At 40.9% G+C, this 18896-nt stretch overlaps 2 protein-coding genes and 1 non-coding gene across 9 annotated transcripts; 2 read left to right on the top strand and 1 right to left on the bottom strand.

The window, feature by feature from the left end:
- Positions 1–347: 347 nt before the first annotated feature.
- LOC122182854 (cytochrome c oxidase subunit 7B, mitochondrial) lies at positions 348–3150 on the bottom strand. The gene is made up of 3 exons (XM_042876485.1): positions 3039–3150; positions 1478–1602; positions 348–562 (listed from the first exon to the last, which is right to left on the bottom strand). The coding sequence occupies exons 1-3, from the start codon at positions 3073–3075 to the stop codon at positions 488–490; spliced, it is 237 nt and encodes a 78-aa protein (XP_042732419.1). The 5' UTR covers positions 3076–3150; the 3' UTR covers positions 348–487.
- MAGT1 (magnesium transporter 1) lies at positions 2170–17779 on the top strand. Of its 7 annotated transcripts, none has more exons than XM_042876481.1 (10): positions 2170–2270; positions 5325–5494; positions 6314–6431; positions 7726–7866; positions 8419–8559; positions 8868–8957; positions 10930–10993; positions 12786–12860; positions 14081–14171; positions 16159–17779. In XM_042876481.1, the coding sequence occupies exons 2-10, from the start codon at positions 5325–5327 to the stop codon at positions 16172–16174; spliced, it is 906 nt and encodes a 301-aa protein (XP_042732415.1). In that variant the 5' UTR covers positions 2170–2270; the 3' UTR covers positions 16175–17779. The 7 variants fall into 7 exon arrangements, 4 of the variants coding, with proteins under 4 accessions (XP_042732415.1, XP_042732418.1, XP_042732416.1 ...); XR_006180028.1 differs by lacking the exons at positions 2170–2270; positions 14081–14171; positions 16159–17779 and adding exons at positions 4219–4326; positions 11398–11436; positions 11666–11738 and having other exon boundaries at positions 12767–12855; XM_042876480.1 differs by lacking the exon at positions 2170–2270 and adding an exon at positions 4220–4326.
- Positions 3427–3542, top strand: TRNAL-CAA. Its single transcript has 2 exons — positions 3427–3464; positions 3497–3542. It is a non-coding gene; the product is annotated as a tRNA-Leu (tRNA).
- Positions 17780–18896: the final 1117 nt, after the last annotated feature.

The following is an 18896-nucleotide window of genomic DNA, read 5'->3' as shown; positions in this document are numbered from 1 at the left end:
CAGCGCTGAGCTACCGGCTGCACCAGGGGTGCATCTGACCAATTCAGAGATAGCAGAAACACACAGCGCTTGTCAGCCCCGAGCGAGGCACAGCTCACTCAGAAGGTGGCAAAACTTCGCACATGTGGGAAAAGTATCCAAAGGGAAACACAAAGGTTGCTGTCAGAAGGCCAGCCGCACCCTGAAGGAGCAAGGTGAACTCTGCAGGCAACTATACTGTATTTTTGGATCTCTCCATTATCCTCCAGTGAAAGGAACAGCTGGGATTATCTAATACGGGCCATTTAAGTCTTCTTATGTTTCTTCAGCACAAAGACACAACATAAAGGAAACCTCAAAGAGCCATCCAGGTTTCTAGGTATATTTATTAGACCAGGAATGCCACAGCACAAGTGGTACCCATGGAACAAATGCCATTATGTTCATGCACGTGTGTGTTTTTTTTTCTCCTGTGAAAGCTGGGACCAGTTCATTATAAGCAAAAGCGTTACTCCCTCCACTCTTTAGGAGTGACTCTGCCAACTGGTGACAAGCCCCACTCAATTCCAGATTTTGTAAGCACCTGTAGGAAGATAAAAATCAAGATGATTAACTCTGAAATCAAAGAAACATTCTGATACATGGATATTTCTACTGGTTTTCATTTCTTGTACTAGAACGTGTAATTGTGTTCATCTTTCAGTAAGGAAGTGGGAAATGTTTATGTTGAACATTACTTAAATATTTCAGTTTTCTATTTCAAAATACTTTAGAACCAAGGGTCTAGGATGTAAAACCACATCACTAAAATTCACTAAATCACTAAATTCATTTCCTGTACATGATCCAAATTGTTTCCACCATAACTTCAGTAAAAATTAAAACTAACACCATAACATATTCCGCTAAAACTTCTGCCTGAATAGCTAAGGCAACCTGTAGGGGAACTGTTGGACCATGGCCTGAACCTCTGTTTGACCACCTGAGGCGAGCACTGAGTCAGCCGTGGGACCACAGGTGAAGGCAATTCTACTTGGAAGGGGTGGAGCCTGGCTGCCTCTCCCAGACCCCATTTAAGGACTGACTGTGACTGGGGAAGAATCTCTTTCTGGAGATTGCTCCTTCTGAACCTGCAATGCTGGTGAGTACTTTTCATTTATCTCTGATTATCCTTTCCAATATGATAATCTTACTAGCCTAGCTTCTCTGTATGCTTATTGATCATCCAATACTTTACAGTATCTGCATAATGATTTTACATGACCCAAGTGAAATAGACAATGCTTGCTCCCACTACGTTTTAAAAATCAATGAAATGTGTGTAAAAACTCAAAACACAAAGTAATCCATCTCCATTTCTGTCACACTGCTAGTGACTTAAAAAAAAAATCTGAAATTCTTACCACTTAAAGTGTTTGCAACAGGTGAGCCTTTCAGAAAATAGCTGACAAGCTTACAGCTGCATCACAACAAAGTGGTAAAGCAAGGGAAGACTTACATATCCCCAGACAGCAGCAAAAACTGCTGCTCCGCCAATCAGCACCAGATTTCCGTATTTATCATGGAAGTTCGGTTCATGTTTGCGATGAGTTTGTCTTACTGCGGTATGCTGAACACCACGAGCTAAGGAATATTAAAGAGAATTAGAAATATGGGAGTCAACTCAAATATGAGCTCAAACTACTCATAATACTCATCTTCCACCAACAGAATGGCAACAATCAGCATTGAAAACTTTAGAAATAAAATTATCTTTAGCCTATTGGAACAAATTCAAAGTATGGGATTTTTGTGGCCCTGTTTGAGGCGGGGGTTGAAGATTCATGATCCTTGAGGTCCCTTCCAACCCAGGCTGTTCTGTGATACAGAAAGCCTTACATTCTGTTGTAGCCTTCCCAGTCTCTCCTGTGAAGGTTATTCCTGAGATTTGCTTCAGAAAGCAAATCCTTTGTTACCTTTTCTTTCCTCTGGGTCCCCAGTGTGGCAGTTCAATTAATAAAACTGTGTGACTATTTATCTAAGAAAGTAATTTGAGTAAATAAAGCTTTAATTTCAGAATCTGTTTTTGAGATTTCATATTTAGAAATTCTTCATTTTCAGTATGTGTACTCAAACACTTTCAGGAGGAAGCCCATCATCAAATTAAGGGGTTGAAGACTGGGTTTTAGAAACACATTTCTCATTCCCTTTATGATTTTTGGTGTGAAGGAAGTGAAGTGAAGAAGAAAAGGAAAATAGCTTCTCATTATATAAATAATTAGATATGGGAGGATCTCTTCAGAGGATAGGAGGTATGTATGTTCATTAACGTATAATACATATACGTAACATTTGTCTTATAAGATAGTCTTATTTATGAATCAAGCTATCAGTAGGCACAGTAAATTGCACAATAGTTGTACACAAATGAATTGATGAAACAGTGGTCTGTGCATACAGCCATTATACAGCAACTATTTTTTATATAGGAGTTTCACACATACTGCCTCAAAACATGACTGCCATCACTGCCCTGATGATACCCTAAATGCTGTCACATCCACAGAGTGCTCTGTGAACGTGAGCATGCTGCTCTGATGTTGAAAACAGCTGAAACAGCTCAGCACCTTTAAAGGACACAATAACTGCTTGTGAGCCAGCACCAAATGTGAGAGGACCGGGTCAATTACTGGTGAGTCTGTCACCAGAGAGACTGCTTTACTCTTGAGTTTAAGCATTTGGCACTGACAGCACTGAGCACCTCTCCATGCACTGTACATGATCTGGATGTGCTTTCAGATCAAGGAGGAAGAGCACCGAGCAAGGGAACCCAAGGTCAGCTCGACTAAAGGCGGTAAAAAAGAGGAGGAAGAAGAGGTAGAACGAAGAGACGGCAGCCTCCACCCGCCACCATGAACCTCACGGAGGGAAGCGAGTCCAGAGACGCTCTGGGAAGGGACCCGGGCCGCTGGGAGCCCTGACAGGGACGGCGGGAAGCCGTGCGGAGCCCTGAGGAAAAGGCCTGCCCCAACTTCCCGAGAGCCCCAGCACGGCTGCGATCCGGAGAGCCCCTTCCTTACCCGTGAGGTTGAGAGCAGCCCTGGCCACAGGAAACATGGTGCCGAGCACGGACCGACCGCGGCCGGCGGATGCGGGTACCCTTGGAGAGCGGTGAAAAACAAAATGGCCGCGCCGGAAGTCGCCAATGCGCTGCGCCGCCGAGTGACGCCCTCTGGAAAATGTAGTTCCGCCGAGGTACCACGGAACGGCGGGGGAAGCGCCTTTTCGCTATGAGGGAGCCCTAGCAGGGAAAGCTCTGTAGCTGAGTGACATGGGGGCTCTCGCTCTCTAGTATACAGATTGAGGAGCGCCTCTTTGCACAACACCAAAAAGCAGGCCTCCCATAATGAGCTGGCGCACCGGTGACGAAAGGATTAAGAGCCTCCCCGCGGCCGCTATGTACGCAGTGTCAGGATGGCCGAGTGGTCTAAGGCGCCAGACTCAAGGCGTGCCGCGCCTTCCCATGGCGGGTTGGGTATTCTGGTCTCCGAATGGAGGCGTGGGTTCGAATCCCACTTCTGACACCACTTTTTTTTTCTTTCGAACTGCACTAGTCCCCATCCACACTATCTGTACAGACGAAGGATTTCGAACACGATAAGAAACCGCGGTGAGCTCCGCAGCACTAGGATGGCGTTCTATAAAACGTATGTTCTCAGGCAGAGGGAAGTGTGAACGCTTGATTTCACTCAGCCCGTTACCACCGGCCGAAGGTTTTACATATGCATTTACTTCACGTTTTTAACCACCTTTCAAATACACGGCACAGCGATAGACACGCGCTTATAACAGCAGGGACGGCTCTGAGGAGCGACGAAGCTTCGCACAATCTTATTCCATATTTCTTTTCGGTTTCGGAGGGACTCCCGGCACGAGGTTCGCCTGCAGCCGGGAAGCCCGAGCACCCCGCAGCTCGCAGTGTTTATAAAAGCAGCCACACCAGCACTCCATGACAAAAAATTGCAGCGCGTTACCCTCCCCGTACCGCGTGCAGCGTAACACCTACCCCCGCCTTTCGGGAGCCCGCCCCTCAACGCAGCTCCGCCAATCCGGCTGCCCCAGCTTGCCTCCTCCTTATTGGCTGCCGCTCCAGAGCTGAGCGCAGAGCCCGCGAATAAAATGCCGGCAATGAGACGCGGGCTGGTGCTGCAGCCAATAGGAAGCAGGTGGGTGGTGTCGCGACTCTGTGGTCGGCCAGTAGGTGCGAGGTGGCGGTAAGGGGCAGCGATGGCGGCGCTGTCGGTGTTGGCGCTGCTGCTGCTGCTGGCCTGCGGTGGGCCGCGCGCTGCGGGGCAGAAGAGAAAGGAGGTGAGGCGGCGGTGCGCGGCCATCACGGCCTCAGCGGAGTGCCCGGAGCCGGGGGGGTGAGGTGGAGGCGGGGTTGATGCGGCGGAGCCCTCAGGCCCTGGGGAGCTGCTGTTGTGCGCTACGTTTGGCTTCCTGGTGTTTATATGGAACTTCTCTCGTTCCAGTTCCTGCCCGTTGTTCTGTTGCTGCACACCACCAAAAAGAGCCCGCTCCCATCGGTTTGATTCCCACAATCGAGATATTTATGAACATTGCTGAGGTCCCATCTCAGCATTTTCTCCTCCAGGCTGACCAGCCCCAGGTCTCTCAGCCTTTCCCCATACAGGAGATGCTCCAGGCCCCTCGTCGTCTTTGTGGCTCTCTGCTGGACTCGTTGGAGTTCTTTGCCTTTATGATCTTTATGATCTGGGTGCAGAGCTCCAGATGTGGCCTTGCCAGGGCAGAACAGGGAGAGAGGATCACTTTCCTCATCCTGTTGGCCACGCTCTTTTAATGCAACCAGGATATCACTAGCTTTCTTGGCTACTCTAGCACCTAGCTCCTTTTCTGGAAAGCTCCTCCAGCAGGTTAACCTCTAACCTGTACTGATGCATGCAGTTATTCCTCCCCAGGTGCAGAACCTATGTTTGCCCTTGTTGAACCTCACCAGTTTTCTCGGTGCCCAACTCTCCAGTCTGTCCAGGTACTGTTGAATGGCAGCACAGCCTTCTCTTGTGTCAAGGCAACAAACCTCACCATTAACAGCATAGGAAGGTACTTTGGAGTAGGCAGCTTTCATCAGTGTGTAAGCACTTGGTGTAAATTAGCATCCTTATTAACGATGTGACTGTGAGAAGGTTCTGTGCCTTTGAGAGCTGAAAGCTGAATGAAGTATCACATTGTGTAGCTTGTGTTCTTGTAGAATACAGTGCAGTATGCAAATCTTCAAGTCCGTGCTGTGAGAGGTTAGAGGGAAAAGCACCTACAGGAAAACCAACGCTCTTTGATTTTCTTTTCAGATGGTGTTATCAGAAAAAGTGAGCCAGCTGATGGAGTGGACGAGTAAGAGATCTGTGATACGAATGAACGGTGACAAGTTCCGCCGTCTTGTGAAGGCACCACCCAGAAACTACTCGGTGATTGTGATGTTCACTGCTCTTCAGCCTCACAGACAATGTGTTGTGTGCAAGTATGGCCTTCATTCATCAACTGCAACTTGAAAGTCATCATGTGATTTGTAGGAGGTTAAATTTAAAAGAGTAACTCTCTCATGCACATAAAAGTACATGATACTAAAGTATGTTATATATTATTTTTGATATTCTATGGAAGTACTTATGTTATGTTGAGGGAAAACAATGTACTCAGTACTTATTTTGCTCCTAAAGTAATCGATGTCAATCAGAGAAAATGCTCAGTGCTGAGTTTCTGCACAGAGAGGGCGAAATCTCAACTTTACTGGCATGTGCTACTGAAGAAATGTTTGCAGGTTTACTTGGTGGCCTTGCAGTCTAAAAGTTGCTATTAGTTAATAATGTTGATTGACATTTTATTTACACTGATAATTTGCTAGTCTTGACCCGCTTCTGTAAAGGTAACTTCTGTACCAAATTATTTCAAATAATTGGTGTTCCATCTTTCTGATGCAGACAGGTGGACGCTTCTGTTCATTTCAGTGCCCCCAGGATTAGCAAATCAGGAGTTTCTGGGCTGCATTTCAAAAATTTCTTTGGAAATTATCGTTGCTCCTGGTTATGGATGCAGTGACACTTGACCTGTGTCTTGGCCTTTAAAGTACAATGGTGCTAAATGCTTTGATTTTTTTTTAAGGTGTAAAGCTGGCCCTGATTTTTTTTAAATTTTTTATTTTAAACATGAGAAAATAAATGTGAGGGGTGGGTGGAGTGCCCCTTTCAGTGGGATGGAGAGCTACTGCTCTTGCAGCTGTTCAGTAATTTGTGTTGGGGCTGACACACGACACACAGCATCTCACTTTGTGTGTTCACAGGCAAGCTGATGAAGAATACCAGATTCTGGCAAACTCCTGGCGATATTCCAGTGCTTTTACCAATAAGATTTTCTTTGCTATGGTAGATTTTGATGAAGGCTCAGATGTGTTTCAGATGGTAATGTTCTCTTTCTGTTCTATTTTTAACTTGCGTTTTGAAGAATGAGGGTAAAGATGTGTATAAAACCTGTCACAGTGATTAAAGACATGTCGAATTACTGAGCTCAAAAATCAAAAGCTACCACTCAGATGAGGAGTGAGATGGCGAGATGAGGGCAGTGGTACTGCAGCATTAATAGCACTGAAAAATATGAAATTGGCACAAAGGATGTGCTAGCTTATCTGACTGTTGCTTTAGGGTCTGTCTCTCTCCTTTTTTATGGATTCTCCTACAGTATAGGAAGACGCAAGACAGAAAACACTGAAGTCCTTAGGAATGGTTAAACAAGGAACAGTGGATTAGTTTTTCAATACTGATTGACTCCTACTCTTTTTTTTTTTATTTTGCTGTTCTACTAAGTAACAAAATAAAAAGTACATTTGAGAACTACAATTGCAAGCATACATGGAATGAGAGAATTCATTCTTCACTATAAGTTTCAAATGTTAATTTTTCTTTAAAGAGATGCTCATCTTTCTATTTAAAAGCTATGCAATTTAGGTAATGCTGTTTCAGTAGATGAAAGCTTTTGGAAAGGGAGGATGGAAACTTTCAGTACTCTTGCTTTATTTTCCCATAGTGTTTCATCAAAAATTAATTCACTAAGCTATGACTGGTATAAATTACTGCACATATTCCTGTCCTGATGATTTCTTTCTAGATAGTGTGTATAGAATAAATAGCTTCAAAAATCACTGTAATGCTCTGGGGAAAATAGTGTTGGGGAAAGATCTTAATTAGGAAAAGGTTAATCAAAAATCAAAGAAGATGCTATAATGTCACCTTATGAACGAAAAGCTTTTATTGTTGTAATGTCCTGTTAACTGGATGGAACCTCTGAAATGCTTCCAGACAAAGGAACATCAATTAATTCAGAAAGGAAGCTCAGATGTGTTTAAAAAAATAAGCAAACAACAGCAATGTCCTCAACTATCCAGAGCAGCTGGCAGCAGAGAGAAGTTATTTCTGACTGCTTACGAGAGAAAACAGCTTGGCTTACATGAAGGAAAGTACAGAATGGTATTAATTACTGTCTTAGAAAAGGCAAGAAGTTGGTCTGATTTTATCAGATACAGAAGCATAAGCTGCTGTACGTGGTGCACTTTGCTAAAGTGTCCGTGCAACTTGTTCACTGAATACTCGTGCTTTCTAATCGACTTGGTGGCTGTTGCACATGCAGATGAACTGGAGGCACGTGTTGCTTAGTAGAGCTCTGATGGTGTTGTGTTTTCTGTGGATTTTCTACATGCAGCTGAACATGAATTCTGCTCCAACCTTCATTAATTTCCCTGCCAAAGGGAAGCCCAAGCGAGGTGACACGTATGAGCTCCAGGTGCGCGGCTTTGCAGCTGAGCAGCTTGCTCGATGGGTGGCTGACAGAACTGATGTCAATGTAAGTGTGCACAGAGAGGGACTTCATCCCTCACCTCCTCTGCCGCACGCCCTGCTGTGTTATTCTGGCTCTGATATTTGCTAATTGTGTTTTGTTGATAAGTCCAATCTCAGATACTCTAAACAGTTATTGCCTGCACAGTCTTCGATCCCTGAGAATGTCTCAAGCAAGGCTGGATGGTGCTTTGAGCAGCCTGGTCTGGTGGAAGGTGTCTCTTCTGAGAGATTCTGTTTGAGCACATAACCACATTTTTAAGGTTCCTTACCTAGTGTTCTAGTATGTTGTGTGTAGCTGTGTCTGATAAGATGGTAAAAATCATCTTTCTTGTGTTTCTGAGGAAGGAAATTGTTTCAATTAGTAGGTAAGGTAGTGGGATGTTAAGAAGGAAGAAACTTTACGTACTTTTCAGGTCAGAGCTTCTTATAGAAACTTACGGGAGGTTTCTTTCAGAGTTGGTATTTTTCTCTTCTAATACGTTGGGGTTTTTTAGGTGTAAGGATGTTACATGTTATCTTGTTCAGAGAAAATGATGAAGTTACCTTCTGTGTGCAGATTCGCGTGATAAGGCCACCAAACTATGCTGGACCACTGATGTTAGGACTGCTGCTGGCTGTCATTGGTGGCCTTGTGTATTTACGTGGGAGCAATCTGGATTTTCTCTATAACAAAACTGGCTGGGCATTTGCTGCTTTGGTGAGTAATTGTGATTCTTGTCTGCCTGTTGCTCTGAGTTTTATTGCAATCAAACATTTTTGAAAAGCTTTTGTTTAAACCTGCTGGATGACAGTGAGGTACATTTAGCTTTTCAGTAGCCTGTTAATATTTCATCTCTTTTGTTTTTGTTTTTTTTTTTAACTCAGATGGTACTTCACTGGATGCTTTCTATACTAATAAAAGGCCTAGATTGAGGTGGCATTCCAAACTGGCACTTTTTGGTATTAAATTAAAAGAAGTGGAATGGAAAAAAATTCTTAAGGAGTATTTTATTCTTTCCTTTTCAGTGTTTTGTATTAGCAATGACATCAGGTCAGATGTGGAACCATATTAGAGGGCCACCCTATGCTCATAAGAACCCCCATACAGGACAAGTGGTAAGTCTGATTTCTCTATTTATATTTCTGCCTTTCTATTCTACAGAATAACATCTGTCCTAAAAGAGACAAGTCAGAATGCAGATTCTATTCTTGACCTCATTAGAGAGTTAGTGAGGCTAACTTGGTCTTTGACAAGGCAAGCTAGGGAATATTCAGTGCAGATATGGTCAGCCTTCTTTGAAATATCTGTGAAAGAGGGGTTTTGTAGGTGAGCTGTTCAAATGGAAAGGCTGATGGATTCCATTCAGGATGTAAGTTTAACTACAATTAATATTATGCTTTCCTTGGCTGAAAGGGAACTGCAAACTCTTACCTTGCTAATAAGCAATCACAAAAAACTGATTTTAATCCGAAACAAAATGTTCTGTTGTGTAATTGGTATGTGATAATGGTTACCTAGGCTTAAATCTTCATGGGAAAGATATTAATAGAATTTTTAGTTAGGTGATTCATTAGTTCTAAAAGATTGATGTTGCTAGTTTATGGTATTTGAAGAATAATGACAGTCATTGCCTAGGTTTCTTTCTGCGTGTGTTGGTTTCTGTTCACAGAAATAAGCTTTTTGGGAGCTGGAATAACTAATTCTTAATTGGGCTAGAAATAGTAAGGTTAATTTGCTATCTAGCAACTATCTAGCTCAGCTTCTTGTTTGAAACAACTCAAAGTGTTTTCATGCAGCAAAGCATTAAGTAGCCATCATACAGATGCAGATACTCTGCAGAAAACAGGACATACTGGTTCAAAAGTGTTGCCTTGTTTTAATACCAAGAGAGTTCAAGCTCTTTTTGTGTGAGGAAACTTGGATTATTCTAGTAATTAAAGAAAGCTATGAAGATGCTAAAATAATGCTGGAGGGTAAGCCATTTGGTAACCCCATATGCTATCACCTTTGCTATCAAGTTATTTTGGATGGAGATTTCCCCCATGCTACTGTAAGCATTTCTTTAATATTTCCTACTTTTCTTTACCTCCTCCCCACTAAAGAGTGAAGGGGTGTGCGTGTGTGTGTGTGTGTGTGTATTTAAGAAGTTGAATGTTTTGGAGGAAGGTTTGTTTTCATGTTTGCTTTTCGGCATTTAATTACCTGTGATACTTCCTCCTTTTCTCTCCCATTCACATTTTATCTCCAGTGATGAAAAGAGATGACAGTTCTTAAGTAGCTAACAGAAAAATAGAGGTGTGTGTTGGATCTTATATATTAAATAGTGTTGTTGTTGAGCCTGGCAATTTCATACTCAACCTGGTCTTCCATATCTCATGCACCTATCTGTTGACTTCCATGAATTTCAAACTTTCTGTTGACTCATCCAGTTGGTAGACTTCTAATGAAAACAACAAATGAAAGCAACAGAAGATTCCTGTCCGAGCCAACTGAAGTTCTAAGTCAACAGAAGTTCTCATCTGTGAAATGTTTTCTTCAAAGTATTTCTGCTTTTTTTTTTTTGTAACACTATTTCTGTTTAGCACATTCCTCACCCTTTTTTTGATCTGAACAGGAAGACTGAAGAATAAAGCTTCAAGGGTGATGTTAGTGGTGGTATTTTTTCTCTGATGGCATGAAAAAGATTTAAAATGCCCAGCACTGAACCAAGTGAGCAGTGTTCACACACTGTCCCACAGATGAGCACAATGTCCCTAGCATAAGGATCCAAGTCAGGGTTTGGGTCAGCCTTGAAGGCCAGTGGGTGCAGAGGGGATGTAACTATCCAAACAGGAAATCTGGGTGATGAAGGTTGTAGCAGCTCCTGCATTATGATAGTCTGAACTTTGGGCTGATTGCATGTGAGAGTACAGGAAGTATTTCTGATGCCCAATTCGTGTTAAATAGATGAAATTGTTCATGCTAGAACTTCTTTTGTCTCATGAAGGAAACACTGCAAAATGCAGTTCCAAGCTCTATAGCTGCTGTTAATTGTTTCAAAGTTGACTCCAGTCTTTCTAAAACTCAGCTGCTCTTTGTCTCTTGCAGAGCTATATCCATGGAAGCAGCCAAGCCCAGTTTGTTGCAGAAACACACATTGTTCTCCTGTTCAGTATCCTTACTGAGACGCATGTTGTTGGTGACAATTCTTCTGTTAGCTTATGCTGCTGCCTCTTCTACAAGTGTTCTGTCATGGTTCCTATCTGTCTGCTGATGCTGGTGCAGAAACTTCTGGAGACTGCTGACAATTGGCTTTCTAATGACAGTGATCTTTGAGAAGAGTGTTTACTGCTGTCTCACCATCTTCTTCCCTTCTCAGTGACCAAACTGGATGGGTTCTTGTGGAATCATAAGGCCCTTCAGGATAGCCCCTTTTCCTTTACATGTTTTGTCTTTTCAGTCTCATTTAATTCTCTCTTTAGCTTTGAATTATTTCCTCTATTACTGATGGGTTTTCTCTTATTTCTTGGCTTACCTTCTTTGCCTTTAACCTTAGCTCTCATTCATGCTAACAAGTCAGGATTTTTTCATGCTGGTATTAAGCCATCAATAGAGGTAAGCAGAATCTTGCTGGTTTGAGTTTTTTCTCTTCTCATTTGTATAAAGATGTTTCTTTAGAGTGTGCATTGTCTCTTCTACTCATACATGCATGTGTTTATCCGTCATCTGTGACTTGAGTCTTCCTTGAATCAAGCACTCCTTGTCTTGTCACTTGTGCCAGCCTGTGCCTTATTTTACTTTTACTAGGGAATAAGTCTTATTTAATACTGTATTTCCCTTGCAGTTTCACTGTCCCAAATTGTCTGCATTTTTGTGGTACACAGATCTACTTAGCAGCATGCTTACCATGGGCACGAGTGAGTTTCTCTCTTAAACTGTATGATTCAAAACTATTTTATAAGCACCTGTCTTCTTCAGTACTCTGTAGTGGCTAACAAGCTTCTGTTGTAACAGTGAGGTTCTTAGTAACTGAGTGGATTCATCTTTCTCCCTTTTCTCTTAAATCTTTTCAAAATCCCAATTTCACCAAGAGATGCATTTGTGTGTTTTTTTTTTTTCCTTTTTGTAATTCAGTGACATAAAATGGACAATTTAAATATGCTGTTAGGAGTTAAAAAAGCTTTCAACTCTGTGTATGTCATATCAAATACTTATTTAATACTGAAAAATTCAATTTAGTAAGAGACTTCCAGTCTTTTTCTTGCTACTGTTGTACTTCTGATGCATTCAGTTGAATGTAACATAATTTTTAATTGGTGCCTGTTTGCATTAGATGTCATCTCCTTCAGCCCCTGTTGGCACCAACAAGTAGTTCTCATTTCAGAAGAAGAATTGAGGCTGAAACTTCTCTGGTTTTGTTGTTTTGTTGTTTGATTTTTTTTCTTAATGGTTCATTCTTGGCAAATGCCAGGCCTTTTTTTTTTGTCTGTGCTGCTTTAATTTTTGATAATTTTAATGATTTCTTTTAACTGAAGCTTTAGAAATGACTCAAGTCTTGTTATTTGAAAGATTCCATGTTAGATGAAAATACTCATTTTATTAATTCTGTTAGTTGAGTTAAAGCAGTTTACAGTTTGTAAATTCCTTTTGAGAGGGAGTAGAACAGTGGTAGGAGTGGACTTACCTCCCAGAAGGAAGAAGTCCTGTTTCATTACAGGCTGAGAGCATAACCTTAAACTTTGCTTTGAGACCTACTACATATTCTGGTTTATGCTTCAAACTTTGTGTTTATTTTCTCTTGGATTTTGATGATTATGAACAAGTTCAGTTTGCTTTTTTTAGCCTTAGATTTGCTGATTAGAGCAGGAAGTTTGTGATTTTTTTCAAGCTTGCAGGATTAGGAATGCAAGTATTGTATTAAGTCCGGTGTATTTTGTTGATATAGCCTTAAACAGTGTCCACAGATGGTGGTGTTACTTTAGGAATGGTTCTCCTCCATGAAGCTGCTACTTCTGACATGGATGTGGGGAAGAGAAAGAGTAAGTACTACTATTTTTCTCTCCATCTAGAGGGGTCAAGTTATATGAAAATCAGGGTATTTAACAGAAATGCTTTTATGCTGTTTTTTTTAAATTGTGAATATTGGTCAATTTTAATATTTATTATTTAGTTTCAGACAAATGATGAGATCCAGGGTTTCTATGGTCTTTTCAACGTTATAGTTGGTTGCATAATAGTAGTAGAATAAGTTTCTATTTCACAATTGGTTTTCTTCAAGGAAGAATTAAAGAAGAGGAAAAAATGATTCAAATGATTTAATGTTATGATAACTAAAGAATAAGAGTAGAGTATTCCTGGTGGTCTAATATAATACTGGGGTGATCTGTTTAAATAAAAACAAGTCAACTTAAGTTGCCTGCTATAAAAAAACAAAACAACCTCCAAGAAATGATCATGAAACAAAATACTCTTGAATGCATGTGACAATAACTTGTTATGTGTTTCATTATTCTGTGTGTCCAGGAGAAGATAGCTCCAGTTTTCTTCTCTGCCCCATTTTATGGCCATGTTAATCTCATTTTGTTTGTGCTTCAGTTAAGGAAAAATAAACTGTATGTTAGGTTCTATATGTCTTGTGTATTATTTGAGTCGCAGTGTATGGATCTGTCTTTTTTTCTCCTCCATTGCTATTAATGAGGGATATTTCAGGATAAAGTGCATGCAGATCCCATGCTAGTCTTAGCTGAGATACTCAAGAACTGGTGTTGATGTGTACCAATTCCTCTCGTGGGTCACAGCAGCAGCAAAACCAACAGCAGCGGTTTCAGTTTCTGGATATTATTAGTACATGTGGACCTCTGGTGGGGATGAAGTGAAACAGATTTCTGCTTTACTCTTGGACTGCATGCATGTGTGCTTACTTGTGTCCTTGCCTTGACAGGGAAGGATGCTGTTGTATGCTTTCCACCTTTCAGTCATTTCAGCAGTTTTTAGATGTGCTTAGCAAAGAGCAAGATAGGCAGATGTAAAGATGCTTTTGGGCCACTTTGTTAGCAAGTGAAAGAAGGGGCTTATCATCTGTGTGAAAATGGGCTTAAAGTATTTGAAAGAGAACTGATGTCGGTATAGCTCTTCTAAGTGACTACAGCACAGGTTTAATCTGACCAAACTTGTAAATATTGCAGAATATTTCTGTTAACTGTGGTATTTTTGGAGAGAGCTGTCACTTAACTATTGTCGTACTCTGCATCTCTTGCAGTCATGTGCATTGCTGGTATTGGCTTGGTGGTGTTCTTTTTCAGTTGGCTGCTATCTGTCTTCAGGTCAAAATACCATGGATATCCATACAGGTACTGCTTTTCTGCTGCTTCAGTCTCTGTGTTTGTGTGCATTGTGGTACAGCTGCGTCACCAGAGGTGGTTATGGAGAAAGAGGAGTAAATACAAATGAAGGCCTTGCGGGTGGTAACAGAAATTTTACTTGTGCTTACGAATGAATCTGTTCCTGTGGACTGGTATTTGCTTCTCTTAATGTTAATATAAAACAGAACAGAGAAAGAAGCTAAATATTTCTTTTCTCCCCCTGAAATCTAATTTGGTGAGAAATATTCTTTTAAAATAAAAGCTGCTCTTGCTGCTCAGAGCAGCAATGTTGGCTAATAGTGCAGAAATACAGCATTTGGTGGATACCACTCTTTTTCTGGCCAAAGCGCAGATTATGCTGCACTCCTTTTTATGCTGTTATGTATTTATAAAATATTTATATTCTTATGTTGGTATCTCAGCCAATTATATTGAAATAAGTGCTTCTTTACTACATTCCCTCATTACTCATACATTCTGATCATTAGTTCTTACTGTTGGGAATAGGGAATGTGACTGATTATTTGAAGCTGCAAATATTTCAGGATTGCTTTTATCTTTGTTGAGTAATTAATTTATTTTTTTATATTGATGGATATAGGGGTCTTGTTTAATGTATTTTGAAGGAATAAATACATATTGAGGGGCCAGCTTCTAACCATCTTGGCTCCTGTGAAGTTTCTAGTGTGTCTGGAAGGCTAATCCTGATTGGCATTGGCAAATATATGGTGTTCTCTCTGTGAGAAGCCATAATGATGGGTTACTGTGTCTATTAACAGAGTGAGAGCATCATTGCCTTCCTAGAATTCTGTAGTACGTGTGGACACTGGAGGTTTATTTTGTCAAGATTTCTGTTAACTTATAGCTACCACCAATCACTCCTTACACAAACAGTTGATGAGTCTCACTGTGATCAAGAGGAATATTTCTGGTTCCCAGTCTGTAGCGCCATGCCACTGGCAGATCCTCAGCTTTTTCACAAATTGTGAAGATATCTGCCTTACTTATCCTGCCTAAAAGTTCATAGCGATGGTCACGACCTGAGGTGGAGGGGGTATGCCTTTGTGTTCAGCAGGAGGTGGGAGTTATGGGATAGAGTGCAAAAGGAGTGCCTCAGCTGGAGTAGATTTAAACAATGAGGCAGAGGCTAGCTGCTAAAATCAGAATCATCCTCATTATCTGTTGACAGTATAAGTATTTATTCAGTGATCTTGCTTTCTGAGACTGGGATCTTATGATTTTTGCTGTAGTAAAGACAGAGGTCTGAAGATAACTTTGAATGTCTGAAATTATTGGCTCTTATCACTGAAATTCAAGGGCAGCTGCTCTCTCTAACTCACTTGTGCTTCTTGCCAAACAGTTCTTAGTGAAGCATGCACAGTCACACTGTGAGAAGTTAGCCAGAGCTTTGCTGCTCCTGAAATTCTGCTCAAAAAGCCTCTTGTAGTTTTTAGTATTCTTCCACCAACTCCTCAGAAATATCCATCACCCATGAATTAGACTCCTGCTAACCCACTGTTGTGTTCCTTCTACACCCACAGGCTGGGAAACCCTTTAGGTCATGGCAGTAGTCAGTTCTTTCATTTTTGCAAATGTCTCTATAATAAAATGTGATACTCACAAATGCTTTTCTAACACCAAAAGAGTTAACACTCTTCTAACAAAGAAACAATCTTCTAACGAAAAAACATTCTTCTAACGAAGAATTTCTTGTTGAATAACTGATTGCCTTTCATTCTGTTCTTTGCAGTGGTCTAATGTGCTTCTTCTAAGTTTGGAGCAAGTGTGATATTGCTGCTCTGGCTTGGCTTGAGGAGTATTAGAAGTCTTGCTTTTAAGTAACTTTCTCCACAGCTATTTACGCCTTAGTTTTTCTTTCTGATTTTCTGAGAATATGTGGAAAGCTAAATAGGCAGTTGCAGGCCTTTGCTTTTTATAGAAGTAATAAATGTTTGTTTTCTCTTTGTTCTTGCAGTTTCCTAATGAGTTAAAGGATTCCAGAATCTGTAACACCAGGAAGATGGTGACTATGAAACTGCGTAATAGAATGGAAGAACTAAAGATGTGTGGTTCATGCTACCTCTCTTTACACTGAATGAGATAGTTAAACACTGAACCAAAGACGACTGCAGTGCCTTAGATATAACAAGCAATGTGCATTGATGGACAGAGTATTAAGATGCAAACTCTCTTCCAAGCTTTACATCTTCTGATGCAACTTTAATGGAAGGCAAAACTTTGCGTTTAGAATCACTATGTTTCCTTAGACTAACAGAAATGGTACTTTGAATTCTATGGGATAATCTCTTTTGCATGTCTTTTCCCCTCAGATACTTCTTGCTCATCCTTGTAGGTGACAGTAGCTTCTCTGTTGTGCCTTTGCATGGTTGAGGAAGCTTCATGTACCTGCATGTCACTTCCTTCAGTCTGTGACCCTTGGAGCGTACTGCAGATTCCATTTCAGGATGTGCATACCCTAAAGGTGTGTGTGTTTATATTGAGAAGAGCATTTAACTACAGTATGATGCAAGAGACTGCTTCACAGATGAAGGAAGACTTTATAACGGGTAGTAATGGCTCAAATGGTAAAATTTCAGTCAACATTGTACAGTGACCTACTAATGAATTTTATACTTGATATTCAGGACTGAAAAAAATAATCAAAAATTTAGTGTATTACTTCTTCTCCCTAGTAAATAGGCAAAATTTATGGTAAACTTTGGTGTCTATAACTTGATTGAAGTCCCTACTTGTTACAGTGCAACTCATTCAGTTGTTAAAAACTTTCTTGTCAAATAATGAAACTCCATCAGTTCATTTGTAAGTACTGGTTCACTAAAAAGCATCATCTCAGTGATCAACACTTCCCTTCCAAAAATTACAAAACATGGAAAGGTAATTAAAGGGGTAACTAATCCGTTGCATGAATTACAGGTTGCTAAGTGGCCTTAAGGTTACTGCTCAGCATCTGCTGGTCACAATCTGAGTTCTCACATTCATTGCTTTCTCTGAATTATTTTCAGCCGTATGTCCTTGGAAGGATATGGGAGTGGGCTGAGATATCTAACCCCAGATGTTGTTACTCTAGGAGAGCTTTCTTAGCCTTATAATTAAATGGATGTGCTTTTTGCTCTTTTATCTCACAGAGATGCTTTCCCTTAAGGATTTTCTAGTTGAAGACCTTGTGCCTCAGCCCACGCTGTTTTGTAATTCAGCATCTGCACTACAGGAAATGTTTGTGGCCTAATTCAGCAGTACTGCCTTTTGTAGACTATGATGGCCTTGGTGGTTAATAGTCAGAGGAAAATATGAGACTGGCTTCTCCTTCTGCCTGTCTCTAAGGGTTACAGGATGTGGATACTTTGGATTTAAGCTCAAAAAGAGTTTATCATTCAGAGTGGAATGTTGTTATTATGCAATTTTGCTACATTAACACATCTCAAGTGCCTTACCTGTTCTAATTTAGTTGTTTGACATTTCAACTTGTTGGTGAGATGCATTTTTTAAAGAAACCATACAGAATGAGAAGTTTTAGTGGATTGGATAAGTTGTGTGGCTGGATTTTAGACAACTTTCAATAAATGTTTTTTAATCTACACTGGTGTCTCTCAAACTTTCAGACTGAAAGAAGATATGACAAACCTATTTTTTTCCACTATTGCTTCAGCGTGTGTTAATAAGTAAATATAGTAAAAACCTGAGCATGGCTGAGTAGATGGGATTAATAGTTTGTGTTTATGCAGGAAATCACAACCTGAAGCATCACTGCTGGAGGTCCTCTCATGTAGCCAACGAACAGCACAGGGGCTGCATGTTTTTCACTTGTACCTCAGGAAAGCTGTCAATGACAAGACTTGGCTTCCTGGGGTCTTTGGCAGGTGGTGTTCCTGAAAGTGGAGTCCAGTGAGACTACAGTTACAGACTTGAAAAACTTAGTTTCCTGCCCTATTGGCATTTTAAGAAGGCTTCCAGCAACATTTGAGATTGGTTGTGCTTCAGTTGTTAACAATGCAACAAAAGCGATACACAATCTTGTTCTGAAATAATGTTTTCTATGGAAGCTTTCAGATTTTGTAAATGTTGTGTTTATTGTATTCTGGCCCTTTCAAAAGCATTTAATCGTATGGGCCAACTTTAAACAATCGTGTGTTGTGTTGGTGGATGGTGGGGACATGTTGGCCTTGCATTTAAGGCATTTCTCTTAATTCAATTTAATACTTTTAATACTTTTCTCTTTCCATGTTGGCACATGGAATTAAAATAATGCTTGTTGTCTTCCCCCTGCAGTTTTTCTGCTCTCTAGGCAGAAAATGAAGCACGTGGGGAAAGGTTGAAGTGTGATCATTGAGAAGAAGACTGAGTGTTTCCACAGACCTGTAGCAGATCTAGAGAGCATATATTCCAGAAAAAAGTTATTTGGCTTGTAGAGCAGTTGAGGTAATAGTTAGCTATATGCATCTCTCCTGACTGGTTAGCATAATGCATTGATCCAGACCCCTTCTGTCTTCTCCGGGGTGGACAAGCCCAGCTCCTTCTGCCTTTCCTTGTAACAGATGCTGCTGTCCGTGTTTCCATTTCTTACCATGCTTATCTTCTGATAAACAAAGAATGAGCTTTGTTGCACATTTTCTGCTCTACTTAAAAGCTCACATCTTGACCATTCCTGTAAAATGAATTTAAACAGTGTTGTCTTGTTCTGGTTTAACTGTACTA

The sequence above is a fragment of the Lagopus leucura genome, unplaced genomic scaffold, assembly GCF_019238085.1.
Source record: "Lagopus leucura isolate 7727_CA_CO unplaced genomic scaffold, USGS_WTPT01 Super-Scaffold_100016, whole genome shotgun sequence".
NCBI lineage: Eukaryota > Metazoa > Chordata > Aves > Galliformes > Phasianidae > Lagopus > Lagopus leucura.
The sequence above is the reverse complement of the archived record's forward strand: the minus strand, read 5'-3'. Positions and strand labels throughout refer to the sequence as shown.

Coding starts and splice junctions, on each gene's coding strand:
- LOC122182854 (XM_042876485.1), bottom strand. CDS start 3,075: ATGTTTCCTGTGGCCAGGGCTGCTCTCAACCTCACGG. Junction 1,603..3,038: donor GGCTGCTCTCAACCTCACGG/GTAAGGAAGGGG, acceptor AATATTCCTTAG/CTCGTGGTGTTCAGCATACC. Junction 563..1,477: donor TTGCTGCTGTCTGGGGATAT/GTAAGTCTTCCC, acceptor ATCTTCCTACAG/GTGCTTACAAAATCTGGAAT.
- MAGT1 (XM_042876480.1), top strand. CDS start 4,246: ATGGCGGCGCTGTCGGTGTTGGCGCTGCTGCTGCTGCTGGCCTGCGGT. Junction 6,432..7,725: donor GCTCAGATGTGTTTCAGATG/GTAATGTTCTCT, acceptor TTCTACATGCAG/CTGAACATGAATTCTGCTCC. Junction 8,958..10,929: donor ACCCCCATACAGGACAAGTG/GTAAGTCTGATT, acceptor TGTCTCTTGCAG/AGCTATATCCATGGAAGCAG.